We start from the raw sequence: 24,786 nt of genomic DNA on the forward strand, positions 1-24,786 counted from the left end.
TAAATCTTATTTTAGTACAATCTCCATAAAACAAAAATTATTTCTCAATCCTAACCAAGGCCCCATTTATTTCAAACTGTATTTAATGAAATAAAATTCCAGTATAGCTAAGTAATTTGGGTAATCTACTGACATTTATTCTTATAGGATTTGGTCCATATAAAATGTTTTCAATTGTTAATTTTTTCAGAAGGACAATTTGCTGGATATGCCTTAAGAGTGGGAGACAAAAAACAAACCTTAATTACTCCCACCCACACTCACCCCTAAATCAGCAATTTCTCCAGCTAGAGAAATTAGGTAACTAGAGAGCAATGGAGTGACTATCAAGTAAAACCTATGTCTATGAGACAATTTGGATTTGAAGCACAAATTAATGTATTCATAATTTTCAGTGAAAAACAATACAGGAGAGAAAAAGTCTCAAATCCCCACTTTGACAGCACAAATCCTAGAATAGCAGAAAATAAAAACACTATACTTGCCACATTATATTTATTGGCAGGGCAGAATTTCCCAAGTGTTCAACCGAAGTGACTTTCTAGAAATTCCACCTATGGAAATACTTTAAATCTCCTTTTTCTCAATGAGCTCAGAGTACTTCCTAAAAATATATCTTCCCCATTTGCTGACGTGAAGTTATATAGCAAGTACAAACATCAGCTGAAGTCAAAATTTAGGTCTCTTTGAGTCTCCAAAAGCTCTTTGTAAGGCCAGGAGTGGTAACTCACACCTGTAATCCCAGCACTTTGGGAGGCCAGGGCGTGTGGATCACTTGAGGTCAGGAGTTTGAGACCACCCTGGCCAATATGGCAAAACCCCGTCTCTACTAAAAACACAAAAATTAGCTGGGCGTGGTGGCTCGCACCTGCAGTCCCAGCTACTTAGGAGGCTGAGGCAGGAGAAATGCTTGAACCCGGGAGGCGGAGGTTGCAGTGATCCAAGATTGCACCACTGCACTCCAGTCTGGGCAACAGAGTGAGACTTCATCTCAAAAAACAAACAAACAAAAGCTCTTTGTGATAGGGTATATATACTACCACTGCAAAAAGTGAATTTCTAGATTACATAAGCCATCAAAACTTAAGCTTGGGTGTTGAAACATACACTTCTCCCTCCAATTTTTTTCAACTAGTCCAAAATAAACTGCTCTACTCACAAGTGGGAATGGATTTAGTAAAGAGAGTCCAAGTTCTACCCTGACAACACTATTTCATCAAGCTCTATTAATCAGTAAGACCTACAAGCTTATGAGAAAATGTCAATTTTCCCAGATAATGACAAATGATTTTCCCAGATAATCATTTCAGCAACACAAACTCCTTGGTCATTAAATTATCTGCTATATAGTACAACCAAGGTTGGAGAAGCAGAATTGCAGCCACACAGAGCATGAATTTAGATGTTTTATTCTAAGTGTCCCTCAGTGATAAACATATTTATTGTGACCTGGTGGCAAAAATTCCTGAAGCTAAGTACTGCCATTCCTTTAAAAATAAAAGTAAAATATAAAAAATAAAATTCCTTTTTTAATCAACCAGGCCCTATAAAGCCAGCCTCAGATATTTATAGGAAACCACATATATCTCCTCAGACTTAGAGCTTTATGCCTCTCCACAGCTGCAAAGGCTCTAATTTCAATTTCTCTCCCACAACTGTGGCAAGTAAATGATGCACAGCTTCAAGCTCAACTCTCACAATTGACTTTCTGTGGTTCCAAAACCCAGGCAATAGCTTCAGAGTAAACATAACTTCACACAATATCTGCTTATTTCTTCTCCCAGAAGGTACTCTGGCCTACCCCTAGTTACTCAATATCGGAAGACAAAGGAAGAAGCTATTTTAAGGGCTAGAGTCCCAAAAGGAGGACTGCTTCAGCCACTAGGACAGCACACAGTGTTCTCAGGTTACATAATTAGACTATAAAGAAAACAACCAACGCTTTGAAAGTTGAAGTTACTGAGAGCATTTAAAGATATTCTTTACTCCATAATCTGCAAGGAAAAAACAGTTCTTCAAAAAATAACTATGTTTTCAGGATGAAAGTTGTGGGCTCTGTTTTGAGTAGACGCTGTTCATACAAGATAGAATACATATTAAAGGACAAAGTCCCTTTGGAATGAGCAGAAAACTTTCTGCAGGGAAGTTTGGAATTCTCATGCACTTTTTACCATTGCCACCAAGACACACTATGTAGTAATTTATAGATTTAGAAAAATAAAGGGCAAACCTCTACAGAGGTTCCAGCCTAGCAGAGTGCTGCTGCCAAAATGAGAACTCACATGAGGCAGATGCAGATGCAGTGTGTGTCACTCCAGTCTTGAAGGAGTTACACTGGCTCTCCTGTTAAAAAACAAAAAGCAACAAAACAAAACAAAAACAAAAACAAAAGCTGGTTTTAAAACTGTTGTGATGGGCTGGAACAGAGAGATACCATTTGGAAATTGGTATTTACAGGAGTTACTACTGCCCTCCAATTTAGAAGCCTCTGACCATCACTAAAATTAGCCTAATTGGCCATAACAAAACAAGGGTATTGAAGATAAACCTAAGTATTATTGTGTATTATTTACTTTTCTGGCACACTGAGTCTGGAATACAAGCCAAGTCTGATCCTAAAATGTTAAGTCGAAAGACAAACAGAAAAATAAGTCTATTGGTCTTAGTTTATTTTCTCTAGCACATTTCAGGCTAACACGATAGAAACTGAATGCAGCTGGCAAATGGTGTTTACAATTAAACTATGGGTAGTGAAACAGACTGAATAAAGGATACAAATACCAGAGCGGCCTCATCTTGCTTCCAAGTACCCATTTTAGCTGAGTCTACCTATACCTAACTACTAGGTTAGTCATTATCAAGATGCTAGTCATCATTATCAAGATGACTAGAATCAACTGCACACTGCTAAAAATCTAACCAGATATCTAAATTTGGAATGGAAGGAAATTTTTAAATTTTGATTGTCAGTGGAAATCTGCCCTTAGTAAGCCAATTTATACTCTATAAAGTTAAAAGAAACTACCTAGTCTAGTAAAATAACTGAGTTGAAGATACATAATCCATTAAATATACTGACACTTTAAAGATATGCATTATGTTTAACTTTATAGGGAGTCGTTTTCCCTAGAGACATTTAGGTTTTTGAAAACATGTCACTGGGCTCCTCCAATTCTTGGATTTTTGGGGTACTCAACCGAAGAGCAGAAATGACCAGATGCAATGTCTAAAAGTCCTAAAAGCATTACAACACTACCAACAGTCACAATGAAAACCAAAAATGCAACCCAACCACCCAAGAATAGTCGTTTGCTTTTATGTTATAAGTATGATCAACATCAACATGCTCATCTATTTAGCTGTAGGCTACATGATGTTGGTTCTCTAGGCCTCTAACTAGAAAAGGTGAAAACGCACATTTTTCTCTGAGAAAGTTTTAAGTGAGATCTTTCCAATTATCATATAAACAAATGCCCAAGGACTTTTTTCCATTTTCCAAAACTATATGAAAATCCTAACACATTAAATAGACACAGGCAAAAATCCTATCTCTAACCTAAGAGATCACAAATGACCTAAAAAAGATATTTTCATATCTTTCTAAATTTTCAAAGCAAATTTCCTAAAATGGCCTCAATTTTAATTTACTTAAAACAGCTAGATATCATAGCAATACTTTTAGTAATACAAAGTAAAACACATTCCCAAATAACTAGATGTGTAAATAAGTAAAGTGGAGTTTGAGCAACTGCCAATTTCAGTTTATTGCAAGCAAATGCAAAATTAAATGGTAATTAAGAGTTATTTGTTTAAAAAATACTAAGAATATTAGAAGAATATTTTTAAATAAAATGAAAAAAATACCTACTTCAAAAATATTCCATCTGAGAATCTGAATACTTACAAATATCTTGTATTGTCAGTATTGTTTTCAATTTAAGACAAAAATTGAAAATTATTGAAATAACTTTTAAAAATCATCTTTAACCAAAGGAGCTGCTTGTAATACAAAAACAGAAATAGCTAATATTTTTTTTTTCAAAAATAAAAACATCACAGCACTCAAATGCCTATACTAAAGTTAGAAGAATTTAACAAACATTTGGATACCTACAGTGTACCAGGTACTAGAAGCTGAGAAGAAGAAACAAAATAATGTATGATCCTGGGCCGTGAAAGAGCTCATAGCTCATGGCATATTAGAGGGGATATACATTTAGATATTTATAATAAGTTTTAGGAGATCAATAACTAAGACTAATCAAATGACTAAGAAAGTATAGAGGGACAAAAAGAGGACCAATCAATCCAGCCCAGGAAGTCTTCTTAAAACCTATGCATGATTTATGTCTGATTTATTCAGGCTTATACAGATAACTCATTTTTATAACCAATTTCTCAAGGTACTATAAAGTTTACCTGACAACTCTCTGAAATTCAGATTCAACTAATACATTACAAACATCTATGTCAAGACTAGGCAAGTGAATTAATGTGTGAAGTGGGATACATGAGGGTGCACATCTTGTCTAGAGGAGGAAGTGGCTACTCAAGTGTAGTTGACTTCCCTGAGGGAATGGGAGCCAAATGTTCCCAATTGCGTGATAACAGCCAACCTAGACTTTTACCTGTAGTCTCTCAACTGTATAACACTGACCCAATTAGGCCGGCTTGGTGGCTCACGCCTGTAATCCCAGCACTTTGGGAGGCCAAGGTGGGCGGTTCACGAGGTAAGGAGTTCGAGACCAGCCTGGCCAATATGGTGAAACCCTGTCTCTACTAAAAAATACAACAACAAAAAAAATTAGCCGAGTGTGGTGGCACACACCTGTCGTGGTGGCACGTGCCTGAATCACTGGTACCAGGGAGGCGGAGGTTGCAGTGAGCTGAGATCACGCCACTGCACTCCAGCCTGGGTGACAGAGCGAGACTCTGTCTCAAAAATAAATAAATAAATAAATAAATAAAAATAAAAATACTGACCCAATTAAATAAACAAAAACTCTTTCAGCCAAACTATGGTCTGTGGTCTAAGTTGGGTCCATGGGCCAACAGTGTGCACCTCTAGCCTATTAGACTTTAGGTCATATACTTCCACATACATTATCTATCCCATTTAATTGAAATGTTTGACTACCTTCTTCAAAGAGTCTTAAGGAAATAAATAGAATTTAGGTACTTAATGAATTGGAAATCTAGATGGAAATACATTCATTCTTTAATAACATAAAGTATTCTGGGTAATATTGTCGGTCTATTCATTCCAAGAAAAAACTGAGGAAGTGGATTAAAAACAGAAAATAAAAGAACCTCTATGTGGTAACTTGATGTGGACCCCTATAATCATCTGAATCTGATTTCTTCACTAGATTATCAAAACCGAACAAATGTTCCCAGTGACAGAATCACAACATCCTCATAATCTGCTTAGGTAACCAACTACAGTATTAGTGTCTTATTCATAAGGTTTAACCTAAATCTTTGCTATACAACTTAATTCCATTATCATTTGTCCTTTCCTCATTGGCCATTATCTGCATGATAAAACAAACATCCAGAGAATGTGTAAGCAGAAAGGAGATAATGAATCAAAGGTAGCTATTATGTTAGAAGTATGTTGAAAACAAGTTTAGTCATGTTGAAAACAGCCTTTGGCTGGGCTCGGTGGCTCACGCCTATAACCCCAGCACTTTGGGAGGCCGAGGCAGGTGGACTACCTGAGCTCAGGAGTTCAAGACCTGCCTGGGCAACACAGTGAAACCCCATCTCTACTAAAATACAAAAAAATTAGCCGGACATGGCAGTGTGCATCTGTAGTCCCAGCTACTCAGGAGGCTGAGGCAGCAGAATTGCTTGAACCCGGGAGGGGGAGGTTGCAGTGAGTCGAGATTGTGCCAATGCATTCTTGCCTGGGTGACAGAGCAAGACTCCGTCTCCAGAATAAAAAAAAAAGAAAATAGCCTGGATGCTGGGAGCGAAAAATTCATCTTAATAACTTCACTGATGCCACTAATATTATTACATGACATTTATTCACACAAAAAATCTGGCCTACATTTGAATGCTTTTATAATTGGCAATAAAAAGTAAAGATCATAAACACTAGTAATTGATTCTATCACTTACCATGTAATGGAGATGAAATGGGTTTTATTAAGCAATCTTTTAAATTTCCTAATCTAGAAACAAACCAAGTATTACTGCAATTCAGAGAGATTAATTTAATATTAGTGAAAACTTTAACTGGGATACAGACTTGACATGAAGGGAATCAAAGCTTGGAAACTAAGTATAGACTCATATATTAAAAAGTTGTCTAAGAAGTAAATAATATACACCTAAAATATGCCATATATTTCATATGTAATATATATATCTAAAAATAATAGTGTTGAGGGTGTTTATCTCAATGAATACAAAGGCCTTTCATCTACAAGTAAGATAATGCACTGAAGTATTATTTCTTTTAAATTATTTCCTAACATGGAGGGACCACCTCAAAAACACTGCCTGACTGTAGACAGTACTTTATTTCCTGAGGAAGGTAGTGTAAGAAATTCTGAAGTTTAAGAAAAATAATAGCAGCTAAAATAACAAGGACTATAATATCTCAAATGGAAATGAAAAGACTAAAGGACCTTAACACTTAAATGCCTTTTTAAAAAAACCATTTTATTGGTATTTTTTTAGTTTCTGCCACATGATTTTTAAATTTAATATTATTAAGGATATTTTTACTCATACATACAAAAGTAGAGGAAATATGTAATGAGCTGCTTTAAACACATCACACAGCTTTAACAACTTTTGCTATTTTGGATTTTTGTTTCATCCATCTTCCCTAACTTATTCTCACCCAACTTAATAAATTTTATCAAATCAGAAAGTTTTAACATTGTTCTTTCATAAAATATTTTAAATAGCAGAAGTGTACACAAGTATTATGTATCACACATACAGAATTATTTTATTAACTAGTTGAGTTGTTCCTTTAATTACTGCTTAAATTTCCTCCCCACTTAGAGGTCCATGCAATACTCGAAGTCTTTTATCAGCAATTAGTTAGAAGAGCCTTCCAAATTAAGGGCTGCTTCAGATTTTTTTTCTTTTTTTTTTTTTTTTGCTATGCCATCCTGGCTGGAATGCCCTAGCATGATCATAGCTCACTGTATCCTCAAACTACTAGGCTCAAGCAATCCTCCTCCTCAGCCTCAGCCTCCCCAGTAGCTGGGGCTTACCAACATTCACCACCACACATGGCTAATTTTTTTTTTTTTTTAAAGATGGGGTCTCACCATATTGCCCAGGCTGGTCTAGAACTCCTGGCCTTAAGTGATCCTCTCACCTTGGCTGCCCAAAGCACTGCAATTACAGTCATGAAACACGATGCCCAGCCCAGAAATATTTTAACTATACTATGTTGTCAATATTATAGCCTTAATGAGAAAACCTGTTCTACCAACAGCATTGTTCTTTTGGTAAGACAGTACTGGTATTATTATTAGGTATTAATATTCTTGGAAAATCAGAGCAAGAGATAGGTAATATATTGGGCCAAAGAAAATAAAACTGTGTAACTAACCACTGAGAAAAATTTTTAAATAAGGGACGACACCAAAGTAGCTTAGTTTAAATAAAGCTTAGTTCAGTTAAAGAAACAAACTACAAATGACGAGTATTTTTACCTAACGATCAATGGATTTGCTCCAAAATAAGCTCTCTTTCTAAAAGACAATTATCTCAAAATAACAGAAACAAAAATGGAGTTCTGAAATGAAAATAATCAAACTGTATTATGAGATATGAGTAATAATATCTGTTAAAAACAAACATAATAGAACCTACACATCGAAATGAGCCTTCACCCATTCAAAACAATCACTCCCAGGCTGGGCGTGATGGCTCACACTTACAGTCTCAGCACTTTTGGAGGCTGGAGTAGGAGGACTGCTTGAGCCCAGCAGTTCAAGATCCAACTGGGCAACACAGCAAGGCCCCGTCTCTACAGAAAATTTAAAAATTAGCCAGCCATGGTGGCATACACCTATAGTCCTTGCTATTCAGGAGTTTGAGGTAAGAGGATCACTGGAGCCCAGTAGTTCAAGGTTATAGTAAACTACAATTGCACCACTGTGCTACAGCCTGGGTGACAGAGCAAGAACCTGTCTCAAAACAACAACAACAACAAACAATATGCAGAAGCAATTGTATTTATCCAGAAGCAATATGTATTTATTCTAGTATTGCAACCACTACTCAAAACACTGAAAATTCTTATTTTAAAATTACTTTTAGCGTCTACAGCACATTATTCTAGATATCCTCCCTGGTGGCACATGTTTGTTCCTCAACAGGTGATGAATTTAATTGGAGGTGAGGGTTATTCGGAGCAACTAATGAATAAATGGGGAAAACGAGCTGGGTTTAAAAAAAAAAAAAGTATGACTATGTAGAACAATAAAGCAGGTTTTGAGTTTATAAGCTGGCTCTGAAAACAATTCCAAAAGAATTCCTAAAATGTCTAAGAAAGCAATATTGGAGTAAGTTTTCCTTAATAAGGTGACTATATGAAGGATAATATCTATTTGGAAGCATATTTTCTTATGTGCTTTATTTTTAAAAATTAGTCTTTTGACCCATGTTATATGTGCTTAATTTTGCAAGTCACCTCAAATCCCTTTTGGAAAAAAAGTAAAGTATAAATCCTATATAACAGTAGTCTTTATAGTCTATTAATCATTTATTGCTTCATAGTTAAAACTATAAATAATGAACCTACCAGCTATGTAAATCTATTCACCATAGGCCTTGTCAAGTTCAGTTTATTCTAATCAGAACATTGATACAATTCAATGAATCTAGCATGAAATTATCATATTTCTTTTCCTTTTTTTTTTTGGATAGGTCTCATTCTGTAGCCCAGGCTGAAGTGCAGTGGCACAATCTCGGCTCACTGCAACCTCTGCCTCCCAGAATCAAGCAATTCTCCCGCCTCAGCCTCCAGAGTAGCTGGGATTACAGACATGCACCACGCTCAACTAATTTTTGCATTTTTTGTAGAGATGCGGTTTCGTCATGTTGCTCAGGCTGGTCCTGGACTCCTAGGTGCAAGCAATCCATCTGCCTCGGCCTCCCAAAGTGCTGGCATTAATTACAGGAATAAGCCACCAGGCCTGGACAAAATCATCACATTTCATCTTCACAAATCTCCTTTAGGGGTTGAGTCCTTATGATATATTCTGATTAGATTTTTACTTTGTTTAGTTTTATGAATGTTTTCTAATTTATTTTTATTAATTTTATTAACCACAATTATCTTGTTTTTTTGTTTGTTTGTTTTTTAAGGGATCATCTCTTTTTGGAGAGGGAATTTTTTTTTTCTTTTTATCTGTTACCCTAGTTTCTCTGTTTAAATACTCAGCTTATTCTCTTATTCTACCCTGTTTGTGGGGGAGGGCAAGAGTCCAAAAACTCTTAAGAAAAAAGATCACTAAGGGAGATCATGAATGCATTTTTAAGATGTAGTAAGTCAAACTACATCTATTTTTCTGTTCTTTAATTTTCAGTTGTATGCTTTTGATCCATTCACAAACTGATAAATCTCTCAAGAATAAGTCAGAGGGCCGGGCACAGTGGCTCACACCTGTAATCCCAGCACTTTGGGAAGCCAAGATGGGTGGATCACCTGAGATGGGGAGTTCAAGACCAGCCTGACCAACATGGAGAAACCCCATCTCTACTAAAAATAGAAAATTAGCCAGGCATGGTGGCACATGCCTGAAATCCCAGCTACTCAGGAGGCTGAGGCAGGAGAATCATTTGAATCCAGGAGGCAGAGGTTGCGGTGAGTTGAGATCGCGCCATTGTACTCCAGCCTGCGCAACAAGAGCAAAATTTTGTCTCCAAAAAAAAGTCAGAGGGTATATACAGGTTGGTAGCTTTCACTGACTTAGAAGTGCTCATTCCCTCACACAAATATCTCTTGCACATATAATCTGGAAGCCAGTGGGGTGAGGTAATGCACAAGTTCTATATTTTCCAAGTTGTGAGGAGGATGCCCTGAGTATTATTTCATGACCTAGGACAATGAGAATTTCTTTGGTCTTTTTGATAAAGGTTACCTTTCTTGTTTTGTACCAAAGACTTTTCAACAAATACATTCCTTTCAGAGACCTCTTGTCACAGTAAGAACTTCAAATAGATGCAACCAGTTTACACGCTATCCATAGTAAGTTCAGCTCAGCTAATCTTCCATCTTAATTCATCAAAGAGTTTCATCGTTCTTTAAGAAGAAATGCTAAAGCACAAACACAGACTTTTACACTGTCATTGGTTTCATTAAACAAAAAAAAGGCGTGGCCAGTTGCAGTCTCATGCCTGTAATCCCAGCACTCTGGAAGGCTGAGGCTGGTGGACTGCTTGAGTCCAGGAATTAGAGACCAGCCTGGGCAACATGGTGAAACCCCATTTCTACAAAAAATAAAAAAATTAGCCAGGCATGATGGCACGAGCCTACAGTCCCAGCTACTTGGGAGGCTGAAATGGGAGAATCACTTGAGCCTGGGAAGCAGAGGTTGCAGTGAGCTGAGATCGCACCACTGCACTCCAGCCTGGATGACAGTGTGAGACCCTGTTTCAAAAAAAAAAAAAGGAAGAAAAGAAAAGAAGTAAACTCAAAATGGATCAAAGACCTAAATGTAGGAGTTAAAACTATAAAACTCTTAGAAGAAAACATGGCAGAAAATCTTCCTTATATTGGATTTGGGAATGATTTCACAGCTATGACAGCAAAAGCACTGGCAACAAAAGAAAAAAACAGATAAACTGGACTTCAAAATTAAAAACTTTTGTGTCTCAAAAGCCATGATCAAGAGAGGGAAAAGAAAACCCACAGAATGAGAGACAATATTTGCAAATCGTGTATCTGATGAGGGATTAATATCCAGAATATATAAAGATTAATATGCAGAATGTGTAACTCCACAGTTATTTTAAAAACCTAATTTTAAAAAACTGACATTTCTCCAAAGAAGTTATATAACTGACTAAATAAACACATGAAATGATGCTTAATATCACCAGCCATTAGAGAAACATTAAATCAAAACCATAATAAGATACCGTAACTTCACACCCAGTAGGATGAGTATTATCAAACAACAACAAAAAACCTGAAAATAAGTATTGCCAAGATGTGAAGAAACTGGAACTCTCATTCAGGTATTGCTGGTGGGGATGTAAGACGTTACAGCCACTATGGAGAACAGTTTGGCAGTTCTTTAAAAAGCTAAACATAGATTTACGTTATGATCCATCAATTCCATTCCTGGGTATATACCCAAAACAACTGAAAGCAGGAAGCAGGAACTCAAACAGATGCTTAAATACCAATGTTCACAGCAGCCTATTCATAATAGCCAAAAGGTGGAGACAATCCCAATGTCCATCAACAGATGAACAGATAAACAAATGTATATACCTACAGTAGAATATTATTCAGTCTCAAAAAGTAATATATGCTATAACATGGACAAATTTAAAAAATATGCTAAAAGAAATAAGCCAGACACAAAACAAGTATTGTATAATTTCACTTTTATGAAATACCTATAACAGACAAATTCATAGAGACAAAATAGATTAGAGGTTACTAGCAACTGAGGGGTGGAGGGAATGGGGAGTTATTGCTTAATGGGTATGGAGTTTCTGTTTGGGATGATGAAAAAGTTCTGGAAATGGATAGTGGTGAGCATTGTGCAACTTTGTGAATGTGCTTAATGCCATTGAATTGTATACTTGAAAATGGTTTAAAACGGTAATATTATATTCTATATATTTTACCATAAATTTTTTTAATGCTGGACTTGAAATGCCTGTAGTGACAATACACCAATACTGCATAATATTTCTTGCTTTAAATAGTTTTTCTCACTCATTTAAGCACCTCCAATGCCAGTAAGTTTGGTGAGGATATACAATTGCTGACAGAAACATGATGCATGCCCTGGACTCTAGACCAAGTAAACACACCATCCAAAAAATGTTCACTTAAATGTCAAGTGAGTTGAGTCCATTCCAATAACAATAAAACAAGATCAGAGTGCATCTACTATGTTCGAGAGGACAGGGATCAAAGGTCCTGAGATGCCTCTGCTAGTAGCAAGATAATGCTCTGATTTACTGACACCACGGGCTAGCTTCTCTTAATTTCTTCCCCGGTACTCTTAACAGCTTTATTCATCACCTCTCCCACACTTTAGGTTTGTTAATGCCAAGTGCTTAGGTTTGGGATAACTCCCCAGAGGCTAATGATATGGCCTAGAAAGGAGGGGAGGGCAGAAAAATTCAAAAGAGAGGGACCTAAAATATATTTCCAATCCCCCTAAGATTTTTTAATTGAGAAAAAAAAGCACTATTTAATTTTAGAATTCTCGGCCAGGCACGATGGCTCAAGCCTGTAATCCCAGCATTTTAGGAGGCTGAGGAGGGCAGATCACCTGAGGTCAGTAGTTCAAGACCAGCCTGGACCAGCCTGGCCAACCCTGTCTCTACTAAAAATACAAAAATTAGCCGGGCGTGGTGGCAGATGCCTGTAATCCCAGCTACATGGGAGACTGAGGCTCCAGAATCGCTTGAATCCGGGAGGAGGGGGTTGCAGTGAGCCGAGATCACCCCACTGCACTCCCACCTAGGTGACAGGGCAAGACTCTGTCTCAAAATAACAATTCTAACAACATTTCTAATACAGTACTTATATAGTAATCCTGAGGCTTAACGAAGCTTTAAGATTATTTCTAAAAATTAAACAAAAGAAAAACTGTGTTTTAACATAGTTTCTATCTGTATTCTAAAGATGAAGATTACAATTCAACTGCAAAAGAAAGATGCAGTTTTGCCCCAGGCAGGGTTTTCATTTGGGGGGAAAAAATTAAGGATGATCTTTTTTGTTTATGGGTTTTTGTCTCTCATTGATATCTCATCTAGAGTTACTGGATAATTTCTGTTCTGAAAGCTGGGAGCAGCATGAGAAATAGAAACTGACCTGAGTTTAAATTCCAGCTATGAGTTTTAACAAATCAGTTGCTAGTTACTGATAGGATTTAGGACATCTGAACCCAAAATATGGTACCTCGGCATTTGAGAAAACAGCAGAAGCAGGAAGGTCACTCTCACCTCCCCACTTCTTCCCTGAAGGAAGTCATAAAATCTAGGAAGAATTTTTCTCACCTTCCCCTAAAGCAGGTCATACTACTCTCATTTGAGAGGTGTCGTCCTTATACCAGGAGGAAAGGAACATCCTTACCTCTGAAGACCCAGGGAAGCAGCAAAGAATCTGAATGAACAGAGCTTACTAAGTTCCTCCCAGTTTATCACCATTAGATCATACCCCCTTTTGTCCAACCATACTTCTCTACAACTATCCACTTCTTTATCAATCCTGTCATAGAAAACACACAGGTTTACTCATTTCTCCAGGTCTTCATTTCCTTATGAAGGCTCCTGTGTCCCATAAAACTTACATTAAATAAATCTGTATGCTTTTCTCTCACTAATCTGTCTTTTCTTATAGGGGCCGCAACCATGAACCTAAGATGGGAAGGAAAGATATTTCTTTCCCCTACACTACATATAAGTCATCTTATCTGTTGACTTAGTAGCCTTTTTTATTTTCTGACTTTTTGTTTGAGACAGGGTCTTGCTCTATAGCCCAGGATAGAGGCACAATCACAACTCACCAAAACCTCAAACTGCTTGGCTAACACCATCCTCCTCCCTCTGCTTCCCAAGTAGCTGGGACTACAGGCATGCACTACCACACACTGCTAATCTTTTTTTTTTTTTTTTCCCTAAGTTCCAGGGTATACGTGCAGGATGTGCAGGTTTGTTACACAGGTAAACATGTGCTATGGTGGTTTGCTGTACCACACCCTGGTAATCTTTATTTTTTGTAGAGATGAGGTCTCACTATGTTGCCCAGAGGAATCTCGAACTCCTGGGCTCAAGGGCTCACAGCCTCCCAAAGCACTGGGATTACCCCTGTGAGCAATCGTGCCTGGCCTTATTTTTGTACAATGTTGCTAGTAATCTCTACCTCAGCAGGCTATGGTGAGGATTAAAAGGTACATTGTACATAAAGTACATTTTCTACTATATGTTTAATAAATGTTCATTCCTATCTTCCTGAAAATTTCTCAGAGAAATGCGAAGGAGTGGACACTAGCCATGGTATCCACTGATTCTGAAATAACAGAAATAAGGAGCTTATTGCTGGATTTACTGAAACGGCTCAGAATCTAAAGTGCTGGAGCTGGAAAAAAACTGGAATGTACCTCCTTCCGGATTTCCAAGCACCAGGAGTCACAAGAGAGCCAAAAAACTCAAGCCTTCGTAATTGGGGGGGGGGGGGGGGAGTCATTATGATTTCCCAAATGAGCCAGTGAGCCAAGTTAGAAATACTATAGTTTCATAATCCTAAACCAAGAATCACTCTATATTTGTGAAGAGCTTAAATAAATATTAATAACTCATCCCCCCACTTTCTACCAGTATGTTGCTCTAGTCTTCCTTGGGGTTAAGACTTCTGGAAATTTAATAATTCTACATGTATAATTTTTGTGTTAACTTCATGAAATTTACCACGTTTAGTCTTTCGTGCAACTGCAAACATTAACTAGTTCTTCCTACCTTTCTTATTGTTTCAAAAAGGCAAGTAACTCTCCTTGCATCTATTAGAAGCATAATGACACCTCTGTCATAAAGAAATTTTTTTTTTTAATTTAAAGAAGGACCTGTTGTCCAAAATCTATTTCCTTCAGCACACTGGTAAACATGCTCATGGAAACATGCTCTGTTGCCAAAATACCCTGTCATTCAGCTGCTCAAAAAAGAGCTTTAACTTTCTATTAAGTTCATGATCATTTGCAATACTTAAACACACAGAAAAGAGCATTAAATATTCCACTGCCATCTACCAAGCAAGCCAGGTTTTTCCATAATATATAGAAGTGTAAATAAGGTCAATATTGGTATTTTTCTCCTTATTCCTCAGATTTTTTCCCTTTCAGCTCAAGTTTCAGTATATTAATACCTTGGTATCACCAGTCAGACAAAGAGTGCACTAGTCACTGCACTAGTCATTTTATGTACACTATTGCAATTAAACCTTACACCAAAAGTTTATCCCTACCACACCGCCCCTCCCCCCACCTTTTAAAAAATTAAATGAAGAAACTGAGACATAGGTTAAGTAACAATGCTGGTGGTCAAGAGCTAGTACAAGGCAGAGCTGGGATCCAACCCAGGTCTACCACACCATGAGGTTTTTTTTCCACCAACCACATAACCTCTAGAGTAAGGATAAAAGTAAGACTAGGTCTAAAGTTGGAATGTATGGGACTTATATTTAATATTAATATATAATTTAATAATTAAATTTAATGTAATTATAATTAATATAATATAATTTAACAGAAAAGGATTATTCTCCCTTTTTTTAAAAAATAACTTTTTGTTTTCCATGAGGCATTTTATTTGTAAATATGTATTACATCTCTAGAAAAAGAATCCTACGATTTTCCCTCCTGTGCATTTTCGTCTTGCTTCTTCACAGTCTATGATGTCAGCTGAGACAGTTAGTACAATGAAACCAAACTGGCAGGATGGAAGCAGATTATTCCACCATTTTTCTAGATCTTTGAGTTGCACATCAAATCTGGGACTCATCCCTCCACCCCTGTTTAGCCTGCCTGTGAGGTTCACTACAATTTTCCCAGCTCTGTGATCATCAATGATTTCAAATTCGCCAATGGAACCATGCTTCATCGTCACAGTTAAAAAAAAAAAAAAAAGACAATGACTTTGGAGCACAGCCTAGTAAGAACCTGGTGTTTGCCTGTCTTTTCAACATTGCTGATGCTCTTGAGGGCATCAGCCAAGTCGTTCATGTGCACCATTGTGGTGGCGTGGAAAGATGATGGAAAGAAAAAAAAATCACTTCTTACACTCAGATTACTCTCACTTAACAGCTGCTGGCTAGCATTTTGCTTCTTGAAGAAACCACATTTTGCAGATTAGCAGTCTGTCAGATGCTGATCTGTAACCACGAGGAGGTAATGTTAAGGACGTTATGTCACTCATTTACTCAGAAAAGAATTTCTCATTTGAAGCCTCAGAACTAGATTTCTGGATTTAGTATTATAAAACTAAGTAACAATACTAATGGAAATCACTAGTCTGTTTATGCCTATTTGCCATTTGAAAAAAAACAAGCACCGAACAGCCTGAAATTTACCAATTCTGTTTTCTATTTTCACTCCATTGTCCGCTGTTGGTAACAACAAATTCAGCAATATAACACTTTTAGCAGTTGTCTATGCAAATAAAACCAAAGAAACAAAATTCAGAAATAGTATAGATTAGTCCCTTCATTTTGTGGAGAGGGCATAGTTTGATTAAAAACAACTTTCTTGCTCTCTCCCAAGTCCAAAGACCTAATCTTAGATTGGCTTTCAAGATCTTTTTAAGCTTGTTTTGTCCTGGGGTTAACGTGACTCATCTGTGTAGGTCACTTAACCATAAAAAGGCTAAAAAGACTGTGTGCTCAGATAAGGACCACAGATGAAAAATCTGGGGTGTAGAAAGTATATACATGAGGGCAACTTAATAAAATAGGAAACTAGAGCACCCGACAGGTCTAATTAAGGGAGAAAGAGGCCTGGAAAAAAGGGAAAAGAAAAACACATACCCGCAGAGGAAGTCAAAATGCAAAGGGCCAAATCCTGATACATATCTTGTGCAAAGAATGCCGCTAAAGTAATCTGGGGTGAAAGAGGAATTGTAAATAGGCTTGGCAGGTATTTTTTATATAAAACATAGTTGGCCGGATGCAGTGGCTCACATCTGTAATCCCAGCACTTTGGGAGGCCAAGGTGGGCAGATCACAAGGTCAGGAGTTCGAGACTAGCCTGGTCAATATGGTGAAACCCTATCTCTACAAAAAATACAAAAATTAACAGGGCGTGGTGGTGCATGCCTGTAGTCCCAGCTACTCAGGAGGCTGAGGCAGAAGAATCGCTTGAACCTGGAAGGCGGAGGTTGCAGTGAGCCGAGATCATGCCACTGCACTGCAGCCTGGGTGACAGAGCGAGACTCCGTCTAAAAAACTAAAAAACAAACAAAAAAACATAGTCCACTCTTGGCCAGTGGTAAAGCTAATACATATGGTTCAGTACTATCTAGATTCTAAACATGACTTTCATATATAAACTCATCTGTACTCGACAGACAAACTACAGCTGACTTGAATGATGCGTGTTTGAACTACGCAGGTCCACTTATATGCGGATTTTTTATTTTTATTTTTTTGGAGACAAGGTCTTGATGTATCACCCAGGAGGGAGTGCAGTGGCATGACCACAGCTCACTGAAACCTCAAACTCCTGGGCTCAAGTGATCCTCCCATCTCAGTCTCCCGAGCAGCTGGAACTACACATACCATCATGTCTGGCTAATTTCTGAGAAGTTTGTGTAGAGACAGGGTCTCATTAGGTTCCCCAGGCTGGTCTCAAACTCCTGGCTTCAAGCAATCCACCTGCCTCAGCCAGTGGGGAGAGTTGAGGTTTTCGATTGCATGGGAGCCAGTGCCTTTAGCTGCTGTATTATTCAAGGGTTAAACTGTAGTTAAAGCATAATTAATGTACATAATCTCATTAGAGAAATAAAGTGTTAATCTACAACAATACAGACATAAGGAGCTAAATACAAATACTGGCATCCTATGGGTAGTAGATTCAGGATTAATACTGATTTAGGTTCAAGACAACCAGGCAAAATTACTTTTGTCAATAAACAAGACTTTTGCATATTTTGTTCTGTTCTATATACAAATGTTAGTCTTACATAGAAATCCTGCAAATAAACCGATACACAGCTGGCTTCAATTATGGGGATAATTGGTGATATAGGAATCTTCTCTGAAAAATATTTGTGGCATTAGGCTGGCATTTAGATGAGATGAAGATAATGAAGCTCCCATCAGAATGGATTATGTTACTGAACACTATGCGACACACTTCATTAGCGAAATACATGATTACCAAATGATTACCAAAGTGTAAGCAAAATAAGAAACATTTTAATACAAGAAAGGCCATCAATTTCTCTTTTAACAAACTACTCTCAACTCTCAACAAACTCCCAACAACCAACTCTCCCACAGCACCCAGTAACACCTTTAGCAAAATCTATATCATTAACTTTTGAAAAATTAGAAGTTTACAAGTTTAGAATTATTATATATTCAGCTTAACATTCCTACAGTCCACATATATATTTTTGCTTCAGTTACCCTCTTCCTCATTCATTAGTGACATCAAAGTTTTAAATAATTATTTACCACTAATTCTATCAACTCCAGCATTTAACATAAAAAACAGGAATTCTCAAAACATCATTATTCAAAGTAAATTTTCTTATCTATTAATAGGAACCATTAAAAAGCTGAAAAATCAAAATAAAACCCCTCTCCCCAAAGAAGGTCTTCTGTAGCCATCTTCAGGAAGACCAAAAACAGAGTTTCCTTATGAAAATATCTCAATTTGCCAAGACTAAATCCCAACCCCCATCCTTTCCAAAAAGAAGTCATATGTATTTCCCACATTTGAAAACAAGAAAAAAGAACTCTGAGGAAACCCTATGTAGCTGTTTCCTCAGAACAAATTTAGGCAAATTTAAAGTGTGATAAGGATCATGAGCCAACAACCACCTCTCAATGAACACACCATTTCAAAACACGACTTTGAGATGTTATGTTTGACATGTGATGTCCTATGCAGACACTTCAGAAGCATCAATCCTAGGATCACTGTATTCTAAGAATTTCACTACATTCTAACTCTGAAAACTAGTAATCTATCTATGCTGTAAGGTAATTATATATCACTCAAAATACTGTTTGCCAGAATAGCCAATTCATAGATTATGCTAGACAGATAGTTTTATAGTTCATTCTATGGTCTCAATATTTGTGTCCTTTAAAGTTCATATGCTGAAATCTAATCATCAATGTGATGGTGTCAGGAAGTGATGCTTCTGGGAAGTGATTGGTGCCCTCTTTTATAAAGGCAGAGCACTTGTGAATGGGATTAGTGCCCTTATAAAAGAGGCCTAAGAGAGACCCCTTACTACTTCTACCACATAAGGACACAGCTAGAAGGTGCTTTCTATGAACCACAAAGCAGACAAACCCACGTTGTGGAACATTCTACAAAATACCTAGCCAGTACTCTTTAAAAGTCTCAAAGCAAGGCCAGGTGCAGTGGCTCACACCTGTAGTCTCAGCACTTTGGGAGGCCAAGGCAGGTGGATCGCTTGAGCCCAGAAGTTCCAGACCAGTCTGAGTGACATGGATCGCTTGAGCCCAGAAGTTCCAGACCAGTATGAGTGACATGGTGAAACCCTGTCACTACTAAACAATGAAAAAGTTATCTGGGCGTGGTGGCTTGCACCTGTATCTCCAGCTACTTGGGAAGCTGAAATGGAAGGATCACCTAAGTCTGGGAGGTTAAGGCTGCAACGAACCATGATTGCACCACTGCACTCCAGCCTGGGCAACAGAGTGAGACACTGTCTCAAAAGAGAAAAAAAAAATTATTTTTTAAAAAAGTGTTGGCCAGGCATGGCGGCTCACGCCTGTAATCCCAGCACTGTGGGAGGCTGAGGCGGGTGGATCATCTGAAGTCAGGAGTTCGAGACCAGCCTGACCAACACGGTGAAACCCTATCTCTACTAAATACAAGAAATTAGCTGGGTGTGGTGATGCATGCCTGTAACCCCAGCTACTTGGGAGGCCGAGGCAGGAGAATTGCTTGAACCTGGGAGGCGGAGGTTGCAGTGAGCCAAGACTGCACTATTGCACTCCAGCCTGGGCAACAAGAGCAAAATTTCATCTCGAAAAAAAAGAAAAAAAAGTGTCATAGCAATGAAAGAGAAGACTTAGGAACAATCACGGATTAGAAGAGACTAAGGAGATAAGACAACTAAATGCAATATGCAATTCGGGACTGGATCCTAGAATAAAAAGATGACATTAGTGGAAAAACTGATAAAAAAACAAAGTCCGTAGTTCAACTAATAATACTGTACTGGTGTTAATTTCTCAGTTTTTATAATTGTAGTATGGTCAAGCAAGATGTTACCTTACCATAGGAGAGGGGAAAGGAGAACTCTCTAAATTATTTTTGTAGCTCTTCTGTAGGTCTAAAGTAATTTTATTATTTTTTTGAGATGGAATCTCACTCTGTCACCCAAGCTGGAGTGCACAGTGGCGCGATCTCGGCTCACTGTAAGCTCTGCATCCCAGGTTCACGCCATTCTCCTGCCTCAGCCTCCTGAGTAGCTGGGACTCGGTACAGGCGCCCGCCACCACGCCCGGCTAATTTTTGTATTTTTTTAGTAGAGACGGGGTTTCACTGTGTTAGCCAGGATGGTCTCGATCTCCCGACCTTGTGATCTGCCCGCCTCGGTCTCCCAAAGTGTTGGGATTATAGGCGTGAGCCACTGCGCCTGGCCGCAGTCTAAAGTAATTTTAAAATAAAAAAAAAAAATTATGTCAAGAGTTAAAAAAAGAATGAACTACTTACTGGTAGACACAACAATGTGAATGAATCATAAAAACATGCTGAGCAAAATAAGGCAGACAAAAAGGAGTACATACTATATGATATGCCTTGGCTATGTCCCTACCCAAATGTCATCTTGAATTTCCACGTGTTGTGGGAGGGACCCAGTGGGAAGTAATTGAATCACAGGGGCGTGTCTTTCCTCTGCTGTTCTCGTGATAGTGAATAACTCTCACAAGATCTGATGGTTTTAAAAAGGGGAATTTCCCTGCACAAGCTCTCTTCTCTTGTCTGCTGCCATATGAGACATGCCTTTTGCTTTTCACCTTCCACCATGATTGTGGAGCCACTCCAGCCACATGGAACTGTAAGTCCATTAAACTTTTTTTTTTTTTGAAATGGAGTTTTGCTCTTTTTGCCCAGGCCAGAGTGCAGTGGCACGATGTCAGCTCACCGCAACCTCCACCTCCCGGGTTCAAGTTATTCTCCTGCCTCCCAAGTAGCTGGGATTACAGGCATGCACCACCGCACCCAGCTAATTTTGTATTTTTAGTAGAGATGGGGTCTCACCATGTTGGCCAAGCAGGTCTCGAACTCCTGACCTCAGGTGATCTGGCCACTTCAGCCTCTCAAAGTGCTGGGATTACAGGTGTGAGCCACCACACCTGGCCTAAACCTCTTTCTTTTGTAAACTGCCCAGTCTCAGGTATGTCTTTATTAGCAGCATGAAAACAAACTAATATAGAAAATTGGTACCAGTAGAGTGGAGCACTGCTGAAAAGATATCCAAAAATGTGGCAGCAACTTTGGAACTGGGTAACAGACAAATGTTAGAACAATTTGGAGGGCTCAGAAGAAGAGAGAAAAATGTGGGAAAGTTTAGAACTTCCTAGAGACTTGTTGAATGGCTTTGACAAAAATGTTGATAGTGACATGGGCAACAAATTCCAGGCTGAGGTGGTCTCAGATGGAAATGAGGAACTTATTGGGAGCTGGAGCAAAGCTGATTCTTTATATATTTTAGCAAAGAGACTGGTGGCATTTTGCCCCTGCCCTAGAGATTTGTGGAACTTTGAACTTGAGAGAGATGATTTAGGGTATCTGATGGAAGAAATTTCTAAGCAGCAAAGCATTCAAGAGGTGACTTGGGTGCTGTTAAAGTCATTCAGTTTTATAAGGGAAGCAGAGCATAAAAGTTCCGAAAATTTGCAGCCTCACAATGCAATAGAAAAGAAAAACTCATTTCTGAGAAGAAATTCAAGCACTGTACAGAAATTTGCATAAGTAACAAAGAGCCTAATGTTAATCACCGAGACAATGGGGAAAATATCTCCAGGGCATGTCAGAAGTCTTCATGGTAGCCCCTTCCGCCACCGGCCAGGAGGCCTCAGAGGAAAAAGTGGTTTCATGGGCCAGGCCCAGGCTCCCCATGCTGTGTGCAGTCTGGCGACTTAGTGCCCTGAGTCCCAGCCACTCCTGCCATGGCTGAAAGGGGCCAATGTAGAGCTCGGGCTGTGGCTTCAGAGGGTGCAAGCCTCAAGCCTTGGCACCTTCCATGTGGTGTTGAGCCTGCAAGTGCACAGAAGTCAAAAATTGGGGTTTAGGAACCTCCACCTATATTTCAGAGGATGTATGGAAATGCCTGGATGTCCAGGCAGAAGTTTGCTGCCAGGGTGGGGCTCTCATGGAAAACCTCTGCTAGGGCAGTACAGAAGGGAAATGTGGGGTCAGAGCCCCCACACAGAGTCCCTACTAGGGCACTGCCTATTGGAGCTGTGAGAAGAGGATCACCGTCCTCCAGACCCCAGAATAATAGATCCACTGACAGCTTGCGCCATGCACCTGGAAAAGCCACAGACACCCAACACCAGCCCGTGAAAGCAGCTGGGAGGGAAGCTGTACCCTGCAAAGCCACAGAAGTGGAGCTGCCCAAAACCATGGGAATCCACCTCTTGCATCAGCAAGACCTGGATGTGAGACACAGGGTCAAAATACATCATTTTGGAGCTTTAAGATTTGACTGCCCCACTGGATTTCAAACTTGCATGGGGCCTGTAGCCCCTTTGTTTTGGCCAATTTCTCCCATTTGAAATGGCTGTATTTACTCAATGCCTGTATCCCCATTGTATGTAAGAAGTAACTAACTTGCTTTTGATTTTACAGGTTCATAGGCAGAAGGGACTTGCCTCGTTTCAGATGAGATATTGGACTGTGAACTTTTTAGTTAATGTTGAAATGAGTTAAGACTTTGGGGGACTGTTGGGAAGGCATGATTGGTTTTGAAATGTGAGGACAAGAGATTTAGAAGGGCCAGGGGCAGAATGATATGGTTTGGCTGTGTCCCCACCCAAATCTCATCTTCAGTTCCCACATGGTGTAGGAGAGATCCAGTGGGAGGTAATTGAATCATGGGAGTGGGTCTTTCCCTTGCTGTTCCTGTAATAGTGAATAAGTCTCATGAGATCTGATGGTTTTAAAAAGGGCAATTTCCCTGCACAATCTCTCTTCTCCTGTCTGCTGCCATGTGAGACATGCCTTTCACCTTCTGCCATGACACTGGGGATTCCCCAGCCAGGTGGAACTATAAGTCCATTAAACTTCTTTCTGGTCGGGCTTGGTAGCTCACGCTTGTAATCCCAGCACTTTGGGAGGCCGGGGCAGGCAGATCACCTGAGGTCAGGAGTTCAAGACCAGCCTGGCCAACATAATGAAACCCCCACCGCCCCCCACATCTCTACTAAAAATACAAAAATTAGCCGGGCATAGTGGCAGGCACCTGTAATCCCAGCTACTCAGAAGGCTGAGGCAGGAGAACTGATTGAACCCAGGAGGCGGAGGTTGCAGTGAGCTGAGATCACACCACTGCACTCCAGGCTGAGTGACACAGCAAGACTCTGTCTCAAAACAGAACAAAATGGCTGGGCGTGGTGGCTCATGCCTGTAATCCCAGCACTTTGGGAGGCCGAGGCGGGTGGATCACCTGAGGTCAGGGGTTCGAGACTGGCCTGGGTAACCTGGTGAAACCCCATCTTTATTAAAAATACAAAAAACTTAGCTGGGCGTGGTGGTGGGCACCTGTAATCCCAGCTACTCAGGAGGCTGAGGCAGGAGAATCTCTTGAACCTGGGAGGCACAGGTTGCAGTGAGCCAGGATTGCACCACTGCACTCCAGCCTGAGAGACAGAGTGAGACTCTGCCTCCCAAAAAAAAAAAAAAAAAAAAAAAAACAAAACCTCTTTCTTTTGTAAATTGCCCAATCTCAGGTATGTCTATCAGCAGCATGAAAACAGACTAATACACCATATGTTTCTATTTATATGAAAATCTCGATAAACTGTCATTATCCAAAATGATCATTTTAACATTATATGCCTATACATACATGCATGCTTAGGTTTGAATCTTGGTTCAGGTATATCATAACTAAATGTCCTTGGACAAAGTGCTTGATGTCTCACAGTCATATGTAAAATGAAGATGATAGTAGTAACTGCTTCACAGGTTTCTGTAAATATTAAATAACAGATGTGAATGACAGAATCCATGTGTTAAATGAGATAATCTATGTAAAGCACTTGGAATGGGTCCTGGCATATAATAAGTACTTAATAAATGTTACCACTTACTGTTAAATATACACAAAGTATGTTTGTGTGTAGACTAGGAGAAAGCATTAAAATACGAAGTGGCATTGCAAAAAACAAAAAGAAGAAATCATAAGGTGCATTTAAGTTTAGAGACAGATTCAGTTAATTTTTTTTTTTTTGAGACACAGTCTCACTCTGTTGCCCAGGCTGGAGTGCAGTGGCACCATCTCAGCTCACTGCAACCTCTGCCTCCCCAGTTCAAGCGATTCTCCCACCTCAGCCTCCTGACCAGCTAAGACTACAGGCACGTACCACCACACCCAGCTAATTTTTGTATTTTTTGGTAGAGATGGGGTTTCACCATGTTGGGCAGGCTGGTCTCGAACTCCTGTCAAGTAATCCACCCGCCTCAGTCTCCCAAAGTGCTGGGATTACAGGCATGAGCCACCGCGCCAGGCCAATTAAGTGACCTTTTCAATATACAAGATAGTTTATTTTTTCATTATTCTGTGGGAATATATAACAAAATGTGTTTTCAGTAACAAAATGTGCCAAGCACATTATAGATTCTCAATAAATAC

The 24,786-nt window shown here is 39.0% G+C and overlaps 1 protein-coding gene and 1 pseudogene across 27 annotated transcripts in view; both read right to left on the reverse strand.

The window, feature by feature from the left end:
* Positions 1-24,786, reverse strand: part of NT5C2 (5'-nucleotidase, cytosolic II) — a 188,023-nt gene that overhangs the window by 21,235 nt on the left and 142,002 nt on the right. For 3 of the 27 annotated variants that reach the window (XM_031015211.3, XM_055352866.1, XM_055352868.1), the window contains exon 2: positions 2,283-2,343. The exons of 23 other annotated variants lie outside the window; for them this stretch is intronic. Coding sequence is in view for 1 of the 4 variants with exons in the window: in XM_055352871.2 (XP_055208846.2) it covers positions 24,001-24,082 (82 nt within the window). In the remaining 3 variants the exon portion in view is untranslated. Of the gene's footprint in view, positions 1-2,282; positions 2,344-24,000; positions 24,098-24,786 lie in introns of those variants that run through there. One more of the 27 variants, XM_055352871.2, reaches the window with a different exon arrangement.
* On the reverse strand, positions 4,018-24,006 carry LOC134759161 (small ribosomal subunit protein uS8-like; annotated as a pseudogene).

Source organism: Gorilla gorilla, chromosome 8, assembly GCF_029281585.2.
Source record: "Gorilla gorilla gorilla isolate KB3781 chromosome 8, NHGRI_mGorGor1-v2.1_pri, whole genome shotgun sequence".
Classification (NCBI taxonomy): Eukaryota; Metazoa; Chordata; class Mammalia; order Primates; family Hominidae; genus Gorilla; species Gorilla gorilla.